Here is a 23,476-nt window from a genome sequence, read left to right as displayed (position 1 = left end):
GATGAGTCCCTTTACTTGTGTAATACTTGTCTGGATTTGTATTAGATCGCATAACTTGTATTCCCCTCACTTCCAGAATACCTTGTTAAATCGCTTCAATGTAAAGGAAACAAAATGATGCCTCTGATTTTGCCTAAGAATGCTATTAAAAGCAAGCTGTAATACCTAGCTTCGATAGATCTTGCATATACCTAGCGACAATTAGGGCATTTGACAAAAATAATACCGTGGTATATAGTCCCTACCCTTATTTTGAAGAAAAGACTCATACCGAAAAATATATATAGAACAAGAAGATAAAAATTGTAGCAAGCCTTATCTGCTAGCATTGGAATCCTGAAGCTACCCTCTGATGCAGTACTAAACAAGAGATTGCAACCTGAAAAGCCCAAAGACGTCATGCAGCTACTTCAGCTACCAGAAACTCCTGGGGCAAAGGAGATAGAACGTACTGAAACCAAGTTTAACACCTGCACAGTTACAGCACCTTTTAAAAACTTAGGGAAGGCACAAAATACAGCAAACAAAACTTGCCTTTCTTTACACTCTTGGTCTGAGTGGGTAAGGGAGAGATCATGGGGAAAAGAAACAAGTTGTTACAATAGGAAAGGAAATCAGGATTATAGAAGAGTAATTGGCATACCATAGACACCCCCCCTCCACTCCCCCAGTTACTTTGGGTTAAATGATTGAATGAAATGAGAGAAAAACATACTGGAAATAGTTTGGGCTGAAGCACAAATGTCATCTGGGAATTGCCTGTTGCTGCGTTGGATCAAGTATTAAATTATCCATGTGCTTATTTCTGCCGGGACATATTTTCACCACTGATACAGGACTGCCAAAGAGGGGAAACAAGCAGGGAGCTTATCATGAAAAGAGAGGACAGTGCTTTCTCCTCTATTCTTTGTCCCCCATGCTTCGTTATAGCTCATGCACTTTTATAATATATGACCTCACATTCTAAAGGAAGCCCGGCCTTTCAAAACTCATCAGAAGTTTGTTTGGACTGCTAAGGATTCCATGGGCGTGCCAGAAAATAAATCTACTTAGGCTGATTCAGGAAATCCTTCTGTTCTTTGTCTTCTACTTGGCTCGCCTCTCCTACTTCACTTCCATCCCAAAGCAAGCCTATTGCCCCTGATAAGTTGTGTGGAAATTTTCCTATAGATTCTTCTTTTTACACACTTAATGTTCAGTTACTGACTTGAGGGTTTTCAAGTGGTTCTCATATTTAATTCTATAAATAACTTTATTGGAGTATCGTTTACGTAACATGAAGTTCATCTATTTAAAATATACAGCTCAGTTAACTCTAGCACATTTGTACAGGTGCACAGTCATTGCCACAATCCATTTTGGAACACTTCCATCCCCCTGAATAACTCCCCTTGCGCCCCTCTGCCGTCAGTCCCCACTCCAACCTGCAGCCCCCAGTAAACACTGATGAGCTTGATTTGGTTTCTGTAGCTATAGTTTTCTGTAGCCTTTTGTACAAACTTCATCTGAATGTAAGTATCTGACATGTACTTTTAATTCAGAAACTACGCTTACCTTATTAGAATAGCCAAAGACTGGGGTGCCTCAGCCAACTCTTGATTTTGGCTCAGGTCATAATCCCAAGGTTGTGGGACTGAGTCCCTGTCGGGCTCTGTGCTGAGTGTGGAGCCTGCTTAAGATTCTCTCTCTCTCTCTCTCTCTCTCTCCTCTACCCTTTTCATCAGCTCACTCTTCCTCTCTCTAAAAAGAAAAAAATAAATAAAATTAAATTAAAAAATAAAAATAGATTTAAAAAGTAGCCAAAGACCAACTAAATTAAGTGGATCCTGTATTTCACTATAAACAGTAACAGAATAAATTAATTAGAAGAACTTTCTTAATCAGGCACCAAGACTTTATTTGTGTGCCTCTTTTGCTTTGCTGAGTTGCAGCTTACTCTCTTTTAGTTGGTATCTTGTTCAATTTTGAGCCATGCATCACATATCTTCAAGATATATGGTTCAATCTTCTTTCCAACTTTAGGCTTTATTCTACAGTCTATTTTATTAAGATATTTTTCCCCCAGAACTACAAATTATTTATGTGTGTGCAAAGGGAAAGAAAACAGAGATAGCTAATGAGCCCTCCCAGACATTTGTGGATAGATGAACGGGTGTGAGAAGGATTGATTAATTCCACATTTCTTGGGATGTAGAGAATTCATAAGTTGCATCTATTTGAAATAGAATTTCACTCTGTGTGTTTTTATTTAACAGAAGGAATGTGAAACATGTTGTAGCAAGGAATAAAGCATTGCAATGGACTAAGTCGTATGTTTTACCAGAGTTTCCCTATGATGTCAAGTGCATGTTAGCAGAACAAAAGTGTCCCGATCACAGCATGAGGATAAGGATCATTGAGTTTCTCCAGGCCGACATGACTAAGTATCTGGAAGGCTCACTGTGAGTAATAATAGGCCAGACTTCGTGCTCTGGGAGAGGGTCTGTTTTCGGAGTAGAGTAGAATTCATTTGGAACCAATTTTCCTTAGATTTTGGATGACATATTAGTAATAAGTCCAACATTGCCCAATATTTGAATGTCTACATTGTTATACAGAAGGATTGGAAGAAAAGTGAGTATAATTTGGACTCATAGGAGGGAAATTGGGCTGCTTGAAGTGAAAAATGTCCTTCTTGTTGCACTGAACAGGTATCCCAGCACCCAGCAATACAATGACGTGGTCAACGCCTTGCTGCAAGCCCACCCTTTCTTGGACGAGGATGGCTGTGGCTTTGTAAGTGACCACATGGGGCCCTTCCATCCATCTCAACCCATCTTAAAATAATAGCTTTGTACTGTCCAGTCATTGTATGCCCCATTTCCCCCTCCCTCCGTCTCTGTCTGTCCATCTGTGTCTGTGTCTGTTTCTCTTTCTCTGTCTTTTCTGGCTAGTTGTCTCTATTTTGGTCTCTCTCTGATTCTGTTCCTTTGGCTCTGTCTCATTCTGTCAGTCCCTGTTTTTTTTCTTAGCTTTGGTCTCTCTCTCTCTCTCTGTCTTTCTCTCTCTCACCCTCCCTCCCTCCCTCCCCCACCTCTCTGTCTGGCTCTGCTCTCTTTTAAAACCTTCTGTATCTCTCTTGTGTTCCTTTGCCTTTTTATTTTTAATCTTTATTTATTTATTTTGATAATAATACTTGTAACCCATATTCTCATTTCTCCAATTATTTCAAAAAGTGTTTTTAAATGGAGTTTTTAAGTGTTTATTTCTGAGAGAGCAAAAGAGAGAGAGGGAGAGTGAACACAGGAGGGACAGAGAGAGATGCAGAGAGAGAATCTTAAACAGGGTATGCACTGTCAGTGCAGAACCCAATGCAGGGCTGGATCCTGTGAACCTTGAGATCATAATCTGAGTCTAAATCAAAAGTTGGATGCTTAATCAACTAAGCCACCCAGATGCCCCCCCCCCCACTTTGTCTTCTTTAAAAAAAAAATAGACTTTTTGATCAGTTTTAGGTTTACAGCAAGAGGAAGGTACAGAGATCTCTCATGTAGCCCTGCCCCCACATGTATAGCCTCCCTCCCATTATGAATATCCCCCACAAGGGTGGTACATTTACTACAATGGGTGAATCTATATTGATGCATCATTATCACCCAAGTCCGTAGTTTACATTAGGATTCATGCTCATGGCTGTACATTCTAAAGGTTTGAACAAATACATAATGACACGTACCCATCATCACTGTATCTTACAGAGTATTTTCACGGACCTAAAAATCCCCTGTGCTCCACCTGTTCCTCCCTTCCACATCCACTTCCTTTGTCTTCTTTGTCTCTCCATCAGCATCTTTCTGTCTCTTCCTCAAAACATGTGTAATGTGGAGTCTCTAGGAAGGGTCTTTAAGGGATATAATACCCAAGTGGCACCTGGGTGGCTCAGTCAGTTGAGCGTCCAGCTCTTGATTTCAGCTCAGATCATGATCTTGGGGTTGTGGGATTGAGCCCCATGTCAGGATCTGTGCTGGGTATGGAGCCTGCTTGGGATTCTTTCTTTCTTTCTTTCTTTCTTTCTTTCTTTCTTTCTCTCTCTCTCTCTCTCTGTCTCTCTCTCCCTCTCTCTCTCTGCCCCTTCCCTGCTTGTGTTCTCTCTCTCGAAATGAATAATCTAAAAACTACATTAAAAAGTAAAATGTTTTTTAAAAAAAGAGAGATGTAATACCCCAAAAGAGAAGGATGTGGGGTGCCTGGGTGGCTCAGTCAGTTAAGCATCCTACCTCTGCTCAGGTCATGATCTCGCGGTCTGTGAGTTCGAGCCCTGCTTCGGGCTGTGTGCTGTCAGCTCAGAGCCTGGAGCCTGTTTCAGATTCTGTGTCTCCCTCTCTCTCTGCTCCTCCCCTGATCACGCTGTGTCTCTGTCTTTCAAAAATGAATAAATATTAAAAAAAAAAATTTAAAAAAGAGAGAAGGATGTGACACCTATACCAGGGCTATCATCACTAGAAGGAAGTGCCTTCCTTCCTCCTTTCCTTCCTTCTATTTTCTTCCTGTATTTTCAAGAAATGTTTATTATGTGGGGATAGAATCAGAATTTTCTGAGTGGGAGAGTGCCATATATATTCTTTTTACCATCCAGTCTCAGGAAAGAGATTGGATTCCATGTCTGGAACTAGTAACTATCGAAGCCCAGACTGGAATTGAGGTATTTTTGGTTCTCGTATGACATCCTTTCTAAAGTAAGCTGCTGCATATAAAAACATACTGCAAAATAAACCTAATTTTCTCTAAAAAAAAAAACTCTATACAAAAAACCCAAAAAACTACAAAGAAAACAAACCCAGAGTCCTAACATTGATAATCACACTGATGTGGCTAACAAAATTGATTCTAAGAATGTCTCCTATACTCAAGTATACTATCTGCTGATGAATCAGTGTTACTGTGCATAGAGCTAGTTGCATTTTTAGAAATAATTTAAATATGCTGTTTGAATAAATTATATATTCACAGAGTTCAAAATTCAAAAGCTACAGCAGGCTATGAATGGAAAAGTCTCCCTCCCACCTCTTGTCTTCCCCCTAATTTTCCTCCCCAGAAGTAACTAATGCTATCAAAGATTCCATCCAGAGAATATTTGCATTCATGTAAGCAAATATATATTTATCTATTTACATTTTGACCTTTAGTTTCATGATTATGAAAGTGAGTCAAATAGAAAGTAATGAATAATGCTTACTTCAATTTTGTGTGCATTTTAGCCACCTCCATCCCCAGTGGCATTAATGAAAGATGGTTAACTGATATGGAGACCTGAAAAATTGCTTAGCATGTTACAGCCCATGTTTGCTTAGCATGTACAGCCCATGCTACATAGAATGAAAGGGGAAACTCTGGTGCATGGTAGATATTTACCCAAATTCTCCCTGCAAGTGTGCGTGAGGTTATGTTTCTAATGTTACAGTGGAAGACAGAAATTTTCTGAGAATGTGAATGTGTGTGTGTGTGTGTGTGTGTGTGTGTGTGTGTGTGTTTGAGAGAGAGTGAGGGAGAGAGAGTGAGCACAAGTGAGCAAGCTCTTTGTCATTTTTAGGGCTAACTTTATTTGCAACTTTTTATTTTCCTAAGTCCAGACAGAAGTTGAAAGAATGCTACAATGGGCACCCATATACCCTTTTATCTAGATCAAGGTTTCTTAACCTTGGTAGTACTTATATTTTAGGCTGGATAATTCTTTGTGGTGGGGGCTGTCCTCTGCACTGTAGGTTAGTTAGCAGTATCCCTGAGTAGCCCCACCCACTCACCCAAACCATTATGACAACAGCAGTGTCTCCAAACATTGCCATGTGCATTCTGGGAAGAGGACAAAATCCTGATAATTAAGAATCACTGGGGCGGCTGGGTGGCTCAGTTGGTTGAGCCTCCAACCCTTGATTTCGGCTCAGGTCGTGATTCCAGGGTTGTGACTGAGCCTTTGAGCCCCATGTTGAGCAATGGGTTGAGTGCAGAGCCTGCTTGGGATTCTCTCTCTCTCTCTCTCTCTCTCTCACCCTCTTCCTTGTGTACTCTCTCTCTCTCTCTACAAAGAAAAAGAAATTCTTTTAAAAAGAATCACTGATTTAGACTCAGTAAGTGTTAATATTTTGCCACATTTATTTTTCTTGTCTCATATTTCTTTATTTGTTTTGGCTGGGCATTTGGAAACAAAAAACAAGTTTCAGACACCATTCCTAAATACTTCAGCATGTATCTTGTAAGGATACGGATGATCTCCTCTACAAGAACGATACCATTTTTATACCTAAGAAAATTAGCAATAATTGCATAATATGATATAATAATTACATAATAATATATATAACCCATATTCCCATTTCTCCAATTATTCCAAAATATGTTTTTGGAATGGATTTTTTACTATAAAATCTAGTCAAGGATTATTCATTGCATTTGTTTATTATGTCTTTTTAATTTCTTTTTTTAAAATGTTTTTTAAATTTATTTTTGAGAGAGAGAGAGAGGGAGAGAGCATGAGCAGAGGAGGGGCATAGACAGAAACACAGAATCCGAAGCAGGCTCCAGGCTCTGAGCTGTCAGCACAGAGTCAGACGTGGGGCTCGAACTCATGAACTGCGAAATCATGACCTGAGCCGAAGTTGGCCACCTAACTGACTGAGCCACCCTGGCGCCCCTTTAATTTCTTTTTTCTAATTTCTTTTATTTTTTTCCCTGATACTTATTTTTTGGACAAGTCTAGTCCAGTTGCCATGTAAGATGTTTCATATTCTAAGTTTGTCTGAAAGTTTCCTAAACATTATATCTGGGTTTAAAATGTGGAGCCAAAACCTGCTGGTGATGCCAGGGACTATTTCATGTACTAGATCGGGTGCCCATAATGTCAGGACTATTTTAAAAAAATTTTTTAATGTTTATTTATTTTTGAGAGAGACGGAGACAGACTGTGAGCAGGGGAGGGGCAGAGAGAAAGGGAGACAGAATCCGGAGCAGGCTCCAGGCTCTGAGTTGTCAGCACAGAGCCTAATGTGGGGCTCAAACTCACAAACCGCCAGATCATGACCTGAGCTGAAGTCAGACGCTTAACTGACTGAGCCACCCAGGCGCCCCCAGGACTATTTTTTATTTCAGAAGAATTAAAGGAGAGCTATATCCATATAGCTCTTTCCACTCTACTGTCTGCCCCCCCCCCCCGCCACAGCCCCCAGGTGGAAGAGTATTGGCTAAGGAGGATGATTATTCAGTGACGTGGGATTTTCTACTGAGGCATCTGTGTAAGGAACTCATGGTGCCAGCCATGTATATGATATTATGTATATACATATATGATATTATGCAATTATTGCTCATTTTCTTAGGTATAAAAATGGTAGATGCTCAGTAAATACTTGCCAATTTGTCTTTTCCCTGTTCCTATCAGACAGTTAATAAGAAGAGAGGGGAGAGGCTGGGAAAAAGAAATTGGCAATTGAAAAACATCCTGGGGGCGCCTGGGTGGCTCAGTCAGTTAAGTGTCCGACTTTGTCTCAGGTCATGATCTCAAGGTTGTGAGTTTGAGCCTCGCATCAGGCTCTGTGCTGACAGCTCAGAGCCCAGAGCCTGCTTCAGATTCTGTGTCTCCCTCTCTCTCTGCCCCTGCCCTGCTCGTGCTCTAAAATAAATAAACATTAAAAAAAAATTTAAAAACCAAAAAAAAAAGAAAAAAATCCTAACAGTTGAGTGCTATAATACTTCCCACCACATCAGCAGGTTTAGAAGGACTTCAGAGCTGTAGGAAACATGAGGGGAAAAGTGTGTTTGCATTATTTCATATTTTAAGGCTAAGAAGAATATAAACTATCCATTATTTCTGTGCTGTTGTAAAACAGTGGTGGCTGAGGGCAGACCCACAAGCTTGTGGGAGGTGATGAAGAGTCTCTGACTCATACATAGCTAGGAGCTTAATCAGAGTCAAAGCTGTCGGCTGACCTCAACCCACAGCACTCCTCTCCAGGGCTTGGAAGGTTTTATGAACAAACGGCACTTTACTTTACAAATAACTTCCATGAGTAGCTATTCATTTCAGTCTCCCAAAGCCCAGTGCAGTTTACGGCACCGGTCTGGTTGTTCTATTTTATAGCTGTGGAAACTAAGACAAAGGTTACTTGCTGACGGGTTTCTTGGCTAATACACACGAGGCCTAGACCCTGGGCCCTCCCAATGGAAGTCTTTCTTCTGAAGGATAGGGAATAACCCATAGAAACTTAAGCCAGGGAACAAGGAATGGCAAAATCTAAGTGCTAGCCACGCTACTAATGTGATTTCAGTGGCATTCCCATTTGCCCGTGAGGAAACAGAGCTTAGAAAATGTGCCCAAAGTCACCCAGTCTTGGGCCTATTCAAGCATAGTGCACTGCCGGAAGTCAAGGGCTTAGAAGCAGCCTTGAGGTTCAGGTTTTAAGTGTTGGGCTACTCCTCATGCACTAAGTTCCTCACCAAGCAAGGCCAAAACTCTGAGTCTTGCTTCTAGTCTGTTCCTTCGACACCTGGGTCCCTCTGCATCACCGAGGACTGACGCAAGGTGTCCAATATTTGTAGTTTCAAGATGCATCAGGCACTGTGCTGGGCTTGGTGGGCAAAGCAGACGTGAACCTGGCTTTGTGTGCTTACAGCCTAATGGAAGGAAAGGAAAGAGAGAAGGAAGGAAGGAGGGAGGGAAGGAAGAAGAGAAGGAAGGGGGGAAAGTAAAGAGAGGAAGAATGAAAAGAACAGAACAGAAAAGCGTCACAAAGATGAAGGTAAGGCCCCAGTGTGGTAAGTGTGGACAAGCAAAGGTGAGAGCTGATGACCAAGGGAAATGAGCTTCTAGGGCCTGAGAGGTCTCCATAAAGAAGTGATGGCTGAGCTGAGATCTGGAGGCAGAGCAGGGTTAACTAGATACTAGCAGGGTCAGGGAGGACAGGGATAGAGCTTTCCAGGCCAAAATCAAAGGCCCAGCAGAGGAAGAGCATGTTGGCTCGTTGAGAAAGCCCAGTTGTGTCCCTCAGCTGTTGCCCATGTCTTTGATCTCCCAAACACTGCACATGGCAGACAGATTCTCTCAGAGCTCAGATCTGAACATCTGCTTTCTCCCTCAATGTGGCCTAGGAGGACTTCTTAGCCTGGCTTTGCAGCTGGATTACCTATAAAGCCTTGAAAAATACAGACATCCAGGCTCCACTCTGACCTACTGAATCAGAATCTCTAGGGTCTGGGCCAGCAGCATTAGTGTCCTTGGGAACCTGTAAGAAATGCAGATTCTTACATACCCTGACATACCAAACCACAGACTCTGAAAGACTAGCCCAGCAACGTGTGTGTGTGTGTGTGTGTGTGTGTGTGTGTGTGTGTGTGTTTATTTTGAGAGGGGTGGGGGAAGAGCGAGCATGAGTGGGAGAGGGGCACAGAGAAAGGGAGAGAAAGATAGTTCCAAGCAGGCTCTGCACTGTCAGGACAGAGCCCGACATGGGGCTTGATCGCAAGAACCGTGAGAAATCATGACTTGAGCTGAAATCAAGAGTCAGACACTTAACCGTCTGAGCCACCCAGGTGCCCCAGCAACCTGTGCCATCCTGGAATTGAGATTCGGGTTAAAGTTTGAGAACCATTGCTTTAGAGGAAGAACCCAGGACAAAAGTTCCCTATGAGATGCCGATGTAACCTGTCCACTGACAGGGGTTTGAAAAGATCTGGTTCTGGATTACCGTGAAGCTCCTTTATGGGGTGACCGTGCCTTTTAGGATTGAGCTCACTTCTCTCTCTTGCCTTATTTCCTAGCCTATTCTCTGCCATTCCCCATGGTGACCTCTGCTTCCCGGTCATGCATAGCTCTTGGCAGCTTTCCAAATGGCACGAGCTATCCCTCTGTCCACTGCACAGGCTGCTTCCTCTGCCTGGAACTTCTATCTACCCCTTACCGGGCATCCCACCTGCTGTCTCCAACCCCCTGGTGTAGTTTTCTGACACTGAGATCTAAACCTCAGCTCACATGTGCCTCCTACAGGAAGGTTTCTGTGGTCTCCTAGCACAATGTAAGATAATGCTGTCTCTTCCCCTGTTATAACACTGTTCACTCTGAATTGAAATTACTCATCCCTCTGCTAGGCTGAATGCTGTGTCTGCCTGAGCCCTCCTCTCTCCCAGGGAAGAAACCTGGTCTTTGTGTTTGAAAGAGCACATGCTCCACAAATATCTGGGGAATGAATGCCAATAGTATTCACCAATGTGAATTTCAAGGGATGACAGAAAAAATGTTTAAGAAAATGCATCAATTCATATCTGCATAAGCCAGTATCAGTTCTTTCTTCAAACCCAGTGGAAAAGTGGCATGTGTCGTGGAGACAGCAAAGTATGGTAGAAAACATCCAATTTGGGGCGCCTGGGTGGCTCAGTTGGTTAAACATTTGACTTCGGCTCGGGTCATGATCTCACAGTTCGTGCTCTGCATTGGGCTCTGCATTGACAGCTCAGAGGCTGGAGCCCGCTTCACATTCTGTGTGTCTCTCTCTGCCCCTCCCCTGCTTGTGTGCTCTTTCTCAAAAAATAAACAAACATTAAAAAAATATTTAAAAGAATGAAAAATCAGAAATAAATCCATTTAGTTCATTATTAAAAAAAAAAGAAAACATCCAATTTTGGGAATTAGAAAACCCCAGTGTGGCATTGGGGGATATATTATTATTTTTTCGACTCTGTTTCTTTAGTTATAATTTAGAGATTATAATTTTTATGGCAATATCACAAGATTGTTGTGAAGATAAATGGAAGGATAGTTCTATTAATTTTACTATTGTGAGGTGAAAAGAGTTGCAAACCCAAGAGTGACAAAGACTGTATTGTTTATGTGGGATTATTCCAATCTCCTTGAAGAGTAACTGTCTTGTTTTGTTAATTTATGCAGTTTTTGTGGAAACGAGCTCTCAAAGATCGCTTTAAATATGTTCGAAGACCCATAGAAGATGATGAACAGGTGGTGAGAAATAAATGTAAATTTGGACACCGAAGAGGCCAGACCAAGAAATTTCTTCCTGATACAAACTCTGATGAGATTAAAATTGTCCGGATAAAAGTAAGATTGGATATTTAAATATTCTGTTTATTTGTTGACTGGTGATTAAGGATACTAAGTAACAGCATCTACGATCACTAAAACAAAATCAGATATTCTTTTTGAAAATTGGAGGTAGGGAAATCTGTTCTGTGTGACTAATAATATGAATGATAATATTTCCAAAAGAGGGCTTCTAAAAACAGTTTGAGCAGAGTGTGTTATTCATCATCTCATGTTTATTCTTTCGCAACCTTCGAAAAACCTGGAAACGCCCTTATGTTCTGGGTCTTTGAAACATTTCTCTTCCTCTCATCATAAAATATATCTTATGTTCCGGCTGTTCTTATGGTTACAGACGGTTTTAAAGACTCATCTCATGGGGTAGCCTCTATCCCCAAGGTTTCAGGGAGGAAGGTAGGCCACGTGCATGGATATAAACCCCATCTGGCTCTTCCCTTGCCCAGAGAGTCCCCTGTGCCAACCCTGCAGTGCCCCAGGCCTAAGGGCCAGGCAGCGCCTGTAGATCTATCCCTCAGCAGGGGGTTTTGCTGTAAGTAATGTGCATGCAGGTCCTAATTATTGAGATCCTATAAATATCCCTACCTCAGGGCCCCCAAATATGGTCAAGAACAAAAAATGGTCCCTGCTAATAAAGTGAATGAACTCCTTAAGGAAGGATGTCCAAACTACCAAGTATAGAAGAAGTCAAATCCCATGGTGGCCAATTGTGTTTCCACCCCAATCCAACATGAATATGTAATCCTTACTCTTCGCCACAGATGCATTGATGTTAGTGATTGTACTTGGTGTAAATATTCCATTTTCGTTCTTAGCTGGTATATTTATTTGATCGAACTAGAGTAGCCGATCTTGGTTGTCTCAGTTTTATTACTACTACCTGTAAGCTCCAGGGAGCAGGAATATTTTTAAACATGTTTTGCAAAACATTCATCCCCACATCATAAAAAAGAAAAAAAAATAGATGAAGGTGTGTACATTTTAAATATCTTATAATTTTCAGTAAGATTTCCAAGTCATAGGCCAGTTAAGATAATAAAACTTCTATGCCTGCTCTTCAACGAAAAGACAGGTGAAAGGTAAAGATTTAGTGGTGTAACTTTTTAGAAGTTTTGACTGCAATATTCCAGTTATAAACAATACTCATGATAGAGGCACCTGGGTGGCTCAGTCGGTTGAGCATCCGACTTCAGCTCAGGTCATGATCTCATGGTTCATGAGTTCAAGCCCCACATTGGGCTCACTGCTGTCAGCCTGTCAGCGCGGAGCCTGCTTTGGATCCTGTGCCCCCCTCTCTCTGCCCCTCCCTCGCTTGCACTTTCCCCACCAAAATAAATAATTATTTCTAAAAAAACAAATAAATAAATAATACTCATGATAACACAGAATTAGATTTATTTTAATTAGATTTAATTTTATCCTCTTAAAAATAAAAAGTCACTTTGTAAAGGGACATAATTATGTTACACATAGATTGGCTTTTTCACAAAATTTGATTTTCAGTATACGAAAAATAGAGCTCCTTTCGAAATAAATTAAAGGTCTGCAAATTCAGTTTTCCTTTTTGTTCTATGATGCACGGCCTACCAAAATTCAATGGAATGAATTAATGTTAAATCGGAAGATGAGCAATTGTCGCTAGCACTGGAACTCAAGGGCACATTCGGGGAGTCAGGGATCACACAAACCAAATGGCAGCTCCTCTCTTTTGTTGACACATCATCACTGAACCAATCTCTACACTTCTCTTTCAGTTCCCTCTCAACACTTCATGTGATGACACCCTTCGCGAATCTTCCCTTCTTTTCTCCTCCCCCAGGCCCCCAAGACAAGCCTGAATCCTCAGATGAATCCTGCTAAGATCCATGCAGGGGATTTTGCTACAACACACACACACACACACACACACACACACACACACACACACACACCAACACAGATGAATGTACCAGGGTCCGAGATGAGTTAAGTTACAACAGGATTTCGTTTTGACCTTCCTACCAGCCAGCTGGGGCAAAAAGAGATTCTAAAGTGGTCATTGTTCACACCTGAAGACACAGTGTTTTTTCTGACAAACATATCTAATCGGTCAAGATTTACTTTTCTCCTTCTTACAAATGGAGCCACAGATGACTGATTCTTTCTAAGACTGTAACATCCGTGTCTGTGACCTGCTGTTTTCTAAAGCCCAAACCTTTAAGGAATGGGAGAAATTTTACACTCGAATATTACAGAAACAGTGTGCTTCTGTATTTTTTACCCCGAACAGTGATTAAGCAAATGGAAAAACCCTAAGAAGAATGGAAAGAGGGGCGCCTGGGTGGTGCAGTCGGTTAAGCGTAGCGTCCGACTTCAGCCAGGTCACGATCTCGCGGTCCGTGAGTTCGAGCCCCGCGTCGGGCTCTGGGCTGATGGCTCAGAGCCTGGAGCCTGCTTCCGATTCTGTGTCTCCCTCTCTCTCTGCCCCTCCCCCGTTCATGCTCTGTCTCTCTCTGTCCCAAAAATAAATAAATGTTGGGAAAAAAAAAATTTAAAAAAAAAAAAAAGAAGAATGGAAAGATAAATCCACTGAATATACCACTTATCTCGTGGAATTTTATACTTCAGATAAATTGCCTAAATTACTTCCCATCTCCAGCTTGAACTTCTGATAGCTCCTTTTCAATATCTTTAAGATTTCTGAAAATTAAAGGCATTTGGATTAAGATACTTTGGTAACTTTCACATCTTTTAAACTCTCTTGCCCGGACATAATATTTCCATAATACAGAAAACAGTTATTTCCTGTGCGACAGAGCTGGAAAATGCTGATGGATGCAAGAAGTCAGGAGTCAGGCTATTTTCTCAAGGGCAGGGAAGTGGGTTTGGATGAAATAGAGGAAGGTTTTGGAAAGGAATAAAGGAGAGGAAGAGATTTTCATTTGCTTTGTTTCATTTCTGTTATTTCTCTTTTGATGGTTGGGAGAAATTTACAAAGAACTGAAGGTAGATGTCTCTGTGAAGGAAGGTGGTTTTCTTAACTTTGTCTCATGGGCTTCTGCAGATAACCCAGGCCACTGCTGAGTTTGTTTGGGTCTGAGTATTGGCCACAGACGTTTTATCCCTAACTTTCCTCCCATCCCAATCTCCCAGGCCAGTTTAGTGCTGCTTAAACTACACTATGAAACCCAGAGCATCCACAGTGTTAAAGTATCCACCCATGAGTCCTGAATATACCCAGGTTGCTCATATTCTGCTGCTAAGACTTATCACCACGTTGTATGGATGGCTGTACTTGTGAGAATCCCAGACTATGTTTTCAGACCAATCCTACAAAATATTGCACGTTTTGCAATGTTTAAAAATCTTTTCCCAACCCCATGACCTCATGTCGCGGCTGCTTGTATGGTCATGAAGCCAAACTCAACAGCTGTGTTATCGCTCTTACACATCTGACTTTTAATTTTAGGTCTAAGCAATTTGCAGCCCTGTGAATTGATAAATCTATTTCCTTTGCTTAATTGTCTTTGACTATACTTTGTCTTATGTTTATAAACAGAGGTATAATTAGATTCTCAAAATGGCAGACTTAACTGAGTAATTACATAAGTTGCTGACATCTTGTTTAAATGACGACGACACTGGCTTTAAAAGCTTACACGAATTGGGGCACCTGGGTGGCTCAGTCAGTTAGGCATCTGACTTTGGCTCGGATCATGGTCTCGCAGTTTGTGAGTTTGAGCCCCGCATCTGGCTCTTGTGCGGACAGCCTGGAGCCTGCTTTGGATTCTGTGTCTCCCTTTCTCTCTGCCCCTCCCCTGCTCGTGTTCTGTCTCTCAAAAATAAATAAATGTTTAAAAAATTTTTTTAAAGCTTACATGAATTGTATAGAGCTGTGTGGCAGGGTAGTGGAATTTTACCTTGTAGTATTTGGGTGTGTGTGAAAAATCTCAGGTGTAAATTAGAGTTGAGGGAGTCAAACTCAGTTCATGGTGTATCATGGTCATTGTCCTGTGTAAGCCTCGCTCTTGTTCTGTACATTTCTTTGTGTTCTCCTCCCTATCTGCTCTTCCCTCACTTCTGCCCTTGGGCCACCAGTCCAGAGCGTTCCGTATGCATCTTTTTATCTGTAAGTATTCCAGTTGGGTTTATATATATATATGACTTAATGTAAATGGTATTCTAGACTTCATTCTTGTTTCACTTTTTTCACTAATACTCTCTGAGACTCTTTCACATTAGTGTATTCTAGCCCATGATTGCAGTGATTATAACGTACTGCTTACCTCAAGCCCTGTTCCTCCCCCACCAGGAGCTGTGTGGTAGGGAACACCGTCATACATGTCTGCTTCTGGCCCTACCTGTGTGTTACTTCTCTGGGTTGTGTACCCCGAAGTGGAGCTGATGGGGTGGAGGGTGTGAATTTACTGCATTTGACCACTTCCTTGCCAGATGACTTTGTCTTGTTACCACAGCCATGCATCCCCTTGTATTCCTGCCAACCCCTGGCATTATTCAGCCTTCTAAACTTTGCCAAGTCTAAGAAGCATCAAGGGTAATCTCATTCTTGCCGTGATTTGCATTTCCCTGCAAAATTAATGAGTCTGAGCATCTCCCCACATGTTTGTTAGCCTTGTGAATTTCTTCTTTTAGAAAATTCTCTTTAGATCCATTGCCCATTTTTTACACGAGTTAGCATCTTTTTCTTGTTAACTTGTAGGAAGCAGTCTTTCCCGTGCCCTAAGCCACAAAGACGTTCTCCTGCTCTTTGGTCTATTAAATTTATTGTTTTCACTTTCATGTTCAGACCTTTAAGTCATCTGGAGTCCATCTTCTGTACACTATTAAGTAGGGATCGCCACATAATGAGCCGCTTTCTCAATACCAATTAAAAAACAATCCATCCTTTTCTTATCGGTTTATGGTGACACTTTTATTGTATATTAAGTTCCCAAATAGACATGGGTATGTTCTGGGCACTATCTCTTTATTCCATTAGTCTATCAGTCTGTTTTTAATGCCATTGCCACATTACATTTGATGACTTAGTGTTTATTACTTAGTATCGTTTAATGCTTAGTGTCCAGACATTTTTTGTTCCCTGTGGAAGATGTGTTGGGTCAGGGGAGTCCCTCGGTAGAGAGGTTTCTGATCAAATTCATCCTCATTTTTCAGAATAAGGGGAAGGACAGGAGATCCTTCTCTCGGGAACCAGTCCCTGGGACTCCTCTGTCATATCTGCCCTCCCACAGGAGAACTAGAGCCTGGGCTAGTGGTGCCACATTCAAGTGGGAAGTCTGGGCCAAAAGAAGGTTCTGGGCATCTGTCAGCACAGGCAGCTCTGGGATAAGCTCTGTCTTGCTCACGGGGAAAGCCTTCTGTGACATGATGGGGATTCCCGGCTGGAGGAACCCTGCTCCTGTCTTCCTGGGATGGAGGTAGTGGTGGCATCTGATCTGCCTGAGGCACTGGGTGTGGATCCTTACACGGTCACAGCCTGATGCTCGTCCTTTCTCGAAATCCCTACACCAGAGGATTTCTTGGCGGTCCTCTTGGGCCTCTGCCAAATGCCCCGTTTGAGACACTGGGATGTCAATAAACTTTCAAAATGCTTCAATTCTTCTTTACCGCTTTTTTGACCAATGCATGCATTTCCTTTTAGTAAGTAATTGGGGTTTCTTTCAGCCAACAGAGCCCTCAAACTATTATAAACTTTTCTCATGGGATATAAGCAACTTTGATAATAGCCAATGCTTCTTTCAAAATTTCTTAAAAAAAAAAATGGCTTCCCTCTTTCCGGTGTCCAGTTCTTTACCTTTATGGCTGATCTTTTCGTTTACTTTGAAAATCTTCTCCTCTATCTTTGTGAGGTAGATTAACTCTAAATTGGATAGTTGGTGAAATTTTATTTTGTGTTCTTGAAGCAGGATAGAAAGGACTCTGAAGTTTCTACAGGAGCTTTGCTTCTCTCTTTCTAATTTTTTTAAAATTGCAATGAAGTTTTCTCAGTTTGGGAATTTTTAATGTGATCTTTAAGTGCATAAATTATTTTATCTTTGTTAGTTAATTTAACCTGCTTTTAGTTTCTTTTTAATAGTTTTCAATAAATAACTTAATTCTATAAATCACTTTCTTCAAAACTCCCTTCAATATCATCTTCTAGGGGTCCTCATTTTATGATGTACTTGTTATATCCCGTTCCGAGTCCTTACAATCCATGTTATCTTCTCCAGGAATAGCAGCAGTTCTAGACTTCTAGTCCCTCATTTATCATCTGCTTATTGTGGTTCTGTTCATTACTGAAACTGGGGTATTGAAGTCTCCAACTTTTATGATTACTGACTTGTCTCTTTCTCCCCTCAATTCTGTCAGTTTTTACCACATGAGTTTTGGGACTCGGTTATTAGGGGTATATCAGTTTATAATTGTTGTATCTTCCCAATGGGTTGGCTTTCTTCCCATTAAAAAATATCCTCCTGGGGCGCCTGGGTGGCGCAGTCGGTTAAGCGTCCGACTTCAGCCAGGTCACGATCTCGCGGTCCGGGAGTTCGAGCCCCGCGTCGGGCTCTGGGCTGATGGCTCAGAGCCTGGAGCCTGTTTCCGATTCTGTGTCTCCCTCTCTCTCTGCCCCTCCCCCGTTCATGCTCTGTCTCTCTCTGTCCCAAAAATAAATAAACGTTGAAAAATATCCTCCTTTGACTCTAGGAACAATTTTTGTCTCAAAGTTTATTTAGTCTGATATTAGTAGCCATTCCCTCTCTCTTTCAGTTTCTGTTTGCATGTTATACCTTTGCCCATATTTTATCTTTAAGCAATTTGTGTCATTAAATCTCAATTAAGTCTCTAGTAGATGAGATGTAGTTGGATCATTTTTACAATCTTGTCTGCCAATCATTAAATATAGCTGCTGATAAGATAGAATTTGTGTCTCCTGTTTTGATATTTGTGTTTTATTCATCATCTGTTGTTATTTTATTCTTTTCAAAAAAATTTTAGGGGCACCTGTGTGGCTCAGTCAGTTAAGCGGCTGACTTCAGCTCAGGTCATGATCTCACGTTGTGTGGGTTTGAGCCCCGTGTTGGGCTCTGGGCTGACAGCTTGGAGCCTGGAGCCTGGAGCCTGCTTCAGATTCTGTGTCTCCCTCTCTCTCTCTGCCCCTCCCCCACTCACACTCTGTCTCTCTCTCTCTCTCTCTCAAAATATAAATATTTTAAAAAATTAAAAAAAAAATTTTTTTGATGTTTATTTATTTTTGAGAGAGAGGGCAGAATGTGAGCAGGGAAGGGGCAGAAAGAGAGGGAGACACAGAATCTGAAGCAGGCTCCAGGCTCCAAGCTGTCAGCACAGAGCCCAACGCGGGGCTTGAACTCACTAACTGTGAGATCATGACCTAAGCCAAAGTCAGATGCTTAACCGACGGAGCTACCCAGGTGCCTCCATTATTTCATTCTTTAATTACTGCCTTCTTTTGTGTTAAGTAAACATTCTCTAGTGTAATAATTTAATTTCCCTTCTTGTTTACTTTAGTGTATATACATTTTTAGTTATTTCCTTAGTGGTTTCCCGGAGAAATAGAACTAACATCTTAAATTTCAATAATCTAGTTCGGATTAATATCAATTTAATTATAATAGCATATAAATCTTTGTCCCTATATGGTTCCATCCTTCTCCCCTTTTGTGCTGTTATTGTCACATAAATAACATTTTATACATTGTATGCCCAATCACATGGGTTTATAATTACAGCTTCATGCAATTGTCTTTAAATTAAGATAGGAGAAAGGGTTACAAACAGAAAATGCATTTATACTCTCTTTTATGTTTATGACCTTTACCAATGTTCTATTTTTTCATGTGGATTTAAGTCATAGCCTAATGTTCTTCCATTTTTCTGCTAGTGACCAATTCTCTCAGTTTTTATTTTTTTGGGGAATGTCTTAAATCTCTCCTTCATATTTGAAAGGTGTTCTGCTGAATATAGAATTCTTGTAGTTTATTGTTTTCTGGTTTGAGTATTGGATGTTCTGATATCTCAGTTAAGTGGTTTTGACTGTAGCCAACAGAAAATCCTTTCTAAAACCAGCCCATATTATAAGGACAGCTACACTCTCACATTATAAAAAACTCAGAGGTAGAGGAGGGCGGGCATTATGACTGCTCACCATTTTAACCATCTTGTCTCCTCCAGACATTCAGCACGATTGTTGCTTCTCCACTCCCTTGAAATCAGGAAATCAGGTGTGGCCACGAGACTGACTTTAACCAAGGAATATGAGTAGAAGTGACATGTTCGTGGACGATCCAGTGTGCAGTGCCCCTCTCCTCCCTTTTTCTTTATGTGCAATGCCTAACAACATTCTAGGTGGTAGATCCAGGTCCTTGGGTGAGGAGGATGACGAGTTGGGCCCCAATATGGACATATCACAGGAGTAACAAATAAACTTCTGTTGCTTTAAGGTTCGGCCGCTGTTAGGCACAGCAGCATAACTGTGCCTATCCTGAGTGATCTCGGGGGCTCCCAGCACAGAATGTTAGGCTTTGGATCCACATCTCAGTGATTCTCTCTGTGTTGGCTTCATGAAGTGACAGGCATTTTTGAGGATCCAGCTGATCCTGCCATCCTTCCCAGGGATTTCATAGTCTGTATCTTTGTTCTATATCCGGATTTCAGAGATCTATGAGAAGTATTACCATATGTCATAATAAAAGTGCTTACAACATAGGGAAATTTTGCTTTATGTAAAAAGTACCTAGTTTTCACATATTCAGTGAATCCATTTGGAGATTCTTTCTAGTTCCTCAATACAGAGCAGATCATCTCCATTGTGACCTTGTTAAGGGCATTTCTCAGAGTCTGAAACATGGAGGAAACAAAGTAATATTGCCCCATCTGATGTGGAATATCCTATCAAACATGTCTTGGCAGTTTCTTTCAAGAGATTAACCTGTGCTTTTTATTTATTTATTTATTTATTTATTTATTTATTTATTTATTTATTTTAAATATGAAATTTATTGTCAAATTGGTTTCCATACAACACCCAGTGCTCATCCCAACAGGTGCCCTCCTCAGTGCCCATCACCCACCCCCCCTCCCTCCCACCCCCCATCAACCTGCAGTTTGTTCTGTTTTTAAGAGTCTCTTATGTTTTGGCTCCCTCCCTCTCTAACCTCTTTTTTTTTCCTTCCCCTCCCCCATGGTCTTCTGTTAAGGTTTTCAAGATGCACATAAGAGTGAACACATATGGTATGTGTCTTTCTCTGTATGACTTATTTCACTTAGCATAACACTCTTTCCAGTTCCATCCACGTGGCTACAAAGGCCATATTTCATTCTTTGTCATTGCCAAGTAGTATTCCATTGTGTATATAAACCACAATTTCTTTATCCATTCATCAGTTGATGGACATTTAGGCTCTTCCCATAATTTGGCTATTGTTGAAAGTGCTGCTATAAACATTGGGGTACAAGTGCCGCTATGCATCAGCTATCCTGTATCCCTTGGGTAAATTCCTAGCAGTGCTACTGCTGGGTCATGGGGTAGATCTATTTTTAATTTTTTGAGGAACCTCCATACTGTTTTCCAGAGTGGCTGCACCAGTTTGCATTCCCACTAACAGTGCAAGAGCGTTCCCGTTTCTCCACATCCTCGCCAGCATCTACAGTCTCCTGATTTGTTCATTTTAGCCATTCTGACTGGCGTGAGGTGGTATCTGAGTGTGGTTTTGATTTGTATTTCCCTGATGAGGAGTGACGTTGGGCATCTTTACATGTGTCTGTTAGCCATCTGGATGCCTTCTTTAGAGGACTGTCTATTCATGTTTTCTGCCCATTTCTTCACTGGATTATTTGTGTTTTGGGTGTGGAGTTTGGTGAGCTCTTTATAGATTTTGGATACTAGCCCTTTGTCCGATATGTCATTCGCAAATATCTTTTCCCATTCCGTTGGTTGCCTTTTAGTTTTGTTGATTGTTTCCTTTGCAGTGCTGAAGCTTTTTATCTTCATGGGGTCCCAATAGTTCATTTTTGCTTTTAATTCCCTTGCCTTTGGGGATGTGTCAAGTAAGAAATTGCTGTGGGTGAGGTCAGAGAAGTTTTTTCCTGCTTTCTCCTCTACGGTTTTGATTGTTTCCTGTCTCACATTGAGGTCCTTTTATCCATTTTGAGTTTATTTTTGTGAATGGTGTAAGAAAGTGGTCTAGTTTCATCCTTCTGCATGTTGCTGTCCAGTTCTCCCAGCACCAATTGTTAAAGAGACTGTCTTTTTTCCATTGGATGTTCTTTCCTGCTTTGTCAAAGATGAGTTGGCCATACGTTTGTGGGTCTAGTTCTGGGGTTTCTATTCTATTCCATTGGTCTATGTGTCTGTTTTTGTGCCAATACCATGCTGTCTTGATGATTACAGCTTTGTAGTAGAGACTAAAGTCTGGGATTGTGATGCTTCCTGCTTTGGTCTTCGTCAGTATTACTTTGGCTATTCGGGGCTTTTTGTGGTTCCATACATATTTTAGGATTGCTTTTTCTAGCTTCGAGAAGAATGCTGGTGCAATTTTGATTGGGATTGCATTGAATGTGTAGATAGCTTTGGGTAGTATTGACATTTTAACAATATTTATTCTTCCAACCCATGAGCACGGAATGTCTTTCCATTTCTTTATATCTTCTTCAATTTCCTTCATAAGCTTTCTATAGTTTTCAGCATACAGATCTTTTACATCTTTGGTTAGGTTTATTCCTAGGTATTTTATGCTTCTTGGTGCAATTGTGAATGGGATCAGTTTCTTTATTTGTCTTTCTGTTGCTTCATTGTTAGTGTATAAGAATGCAACTGATTTCTGTACATTGATTTTGTATCCTGCGACTTTGCCGAATTCATGTATCAGTTCTAGCAGACTTTTGGTGGAGTCTATCGGGTTTTCCATGTATAATATCATGTCATCTGCAAAAAGTGAAAGCTTGACTTCATCATTGCCAATTTTAATGCCTTTGATTTCCTTTTGTTGTCTGATTGCTGATGCTAGAACTTCCAACACTATGTTAAACAACAGCGGTGAGAGTGGACATCCCTGCCGTGTTCCTGATCTCAGGGAGAAAGCTCTCAGTTTTTCCCCATTGAGGATGATATTAGCTGTGGGCTTTTCATAAATGGCTTTTATGATGTTTACGTATGTTCCTTCTACCCCGACTTTCTCGAGGGTTTTTATTAAGAAAGGATGCTGAATTTTGTCAAAGGCTTTTTCTGCATCGATTGACAGGATCATATGGTTCTTATCTTTTCTTTTATTAATGTGATGTATCACATTAATTGATTTGTGAATGTTGAACCAGCCCTGCATCCCAGGAATGAATCCCACTTGATCATGGTATATAATTTTTTTTATATGCTGTTGAATTCTATTTGCTAGTATCTTATTGAGAATTTTTGCATCCTTATTCATCAGGGATATTGGCCTGTAGTTCTCTTTTTTTGCTGGGTCTCTGTCTGGTTTAGGAATCAAAGTAATGCTGGCTTCATAGAATGAGTCTGGAAGTTTTCCTTCCCTTTCTATTTTTTTGGAACAGCTTGAGAAGGATAGGTATTATCTCTGCTTTAAATGTCTGGTAGAATTCCCCTGGGAAGCCATCTGGTCCTGGACTCTTATTTGTTGGGAGATTTTTGATAACTGATTCAATTTCTTCACCAGTTATGGGTCTGTTCAAGCTTTCTATTTCTTCCTGTTTGAATTTTGGAAGTGTGTGGGTGCTTAGAAGCTTGTCCATTTCTTCCAGGTTGTCCAGTTTGTTGGCATATAATTTTTCATAGTATTCCCTGATAATTGCTTGTATTTCTGAGGGATTCGTTGTAATAATTCCATTTTCATTCATGATTTTATCTATTTGGGTCATCTCCCTTTTCTTTTTGAGAAGCCTGGCTAGAGGTTTATCAATTTTGTTTATTTTTTCAAAAAACCAACTCTTGGTTTCCTTGATCTGCTCTACAGTTTTTTTAGATTCTATATTGTTTATTTCTGCTCCAATCTTTATTATTTCTCTTCTCTGCTGGGTTTGGGGTGTCTTTGCTGTTCTGCTTCTATTTCCTTTAGGTGTGCTGTTAGATTTTGTATTTGGGATTTTTCTTGTTTCTTGAGATAGGCCTGGATTGCAATGTATTTTCCTCTCAGGACTGCCTTCACTGCATCCCAAAGCATTTGGATTGTTGTATTTTCATTTTCATTTATTTCCATATATTTTTTAATTTCTTCTCTAATTGCCTGGTTGACCCATTCATTCTTTTTTTTTTTTTTTTTTTTTTTCAATGTTTATTTATTTTTGGGGCAGAGAGAGACAGAGCATGAACGGGGGAGGGGCAGAGAGAGAGGGAGACACAGAATCGGAAACAGGCTCCAGGCTCCGAGCCATCAGCCCAGAGCCTGACGC

General features: G+C 40.9%; 1 protein-coding gene across 2 annotated transcripts in view; it reads left to right on the top strand.

The window, feature by feature from the left end:
- SAMD3 (sterile alpha motif domain containing 3) overlaps positions 1-23,476 on the top strand; it is a 58,241-nt gene that overhangs the window by 19,598 nt on the left and 15,167 nt on the right. For both annotated transcript variants that reach the window (XM_086707820.1, XM_086707821.1), the window contains 3 exons: positions 2,256-2,441; positions 2,691-2,775; positions 10,910-11,077. In XM_086707820.1, coding sequence (XP_086563946.1) covers positions 2,256-2,441; positions 2,691-2,775; positions 10,910-11,077 — 439 coding nt within the window. The remainder of the gene's footprint in view (positions 1-2,255; positions 2,442-2,690; positions 2,776-10,909; positions 11,078-23,476) is intronic.

This window comes from Puma concolor, chromosome B2, assembly GCF_028749965.1.
Source record: "Puma concolor isolate L17-30 chromosome B2, mPumCon1.1.hap2, whole genome shotgun sequence".
In the NCBI taxonomy this organism is placed as follows: domain Eukaryota; kingdom Metazoa; phylum Chordata; class Mammalia; order Carnivora; family Felidae; genus Puma; species Puma concolor.
Note: the sequence above shows the minus strand (reverse complement) of the source record. Positions and strands in the feature narration are given on the sequence as shown.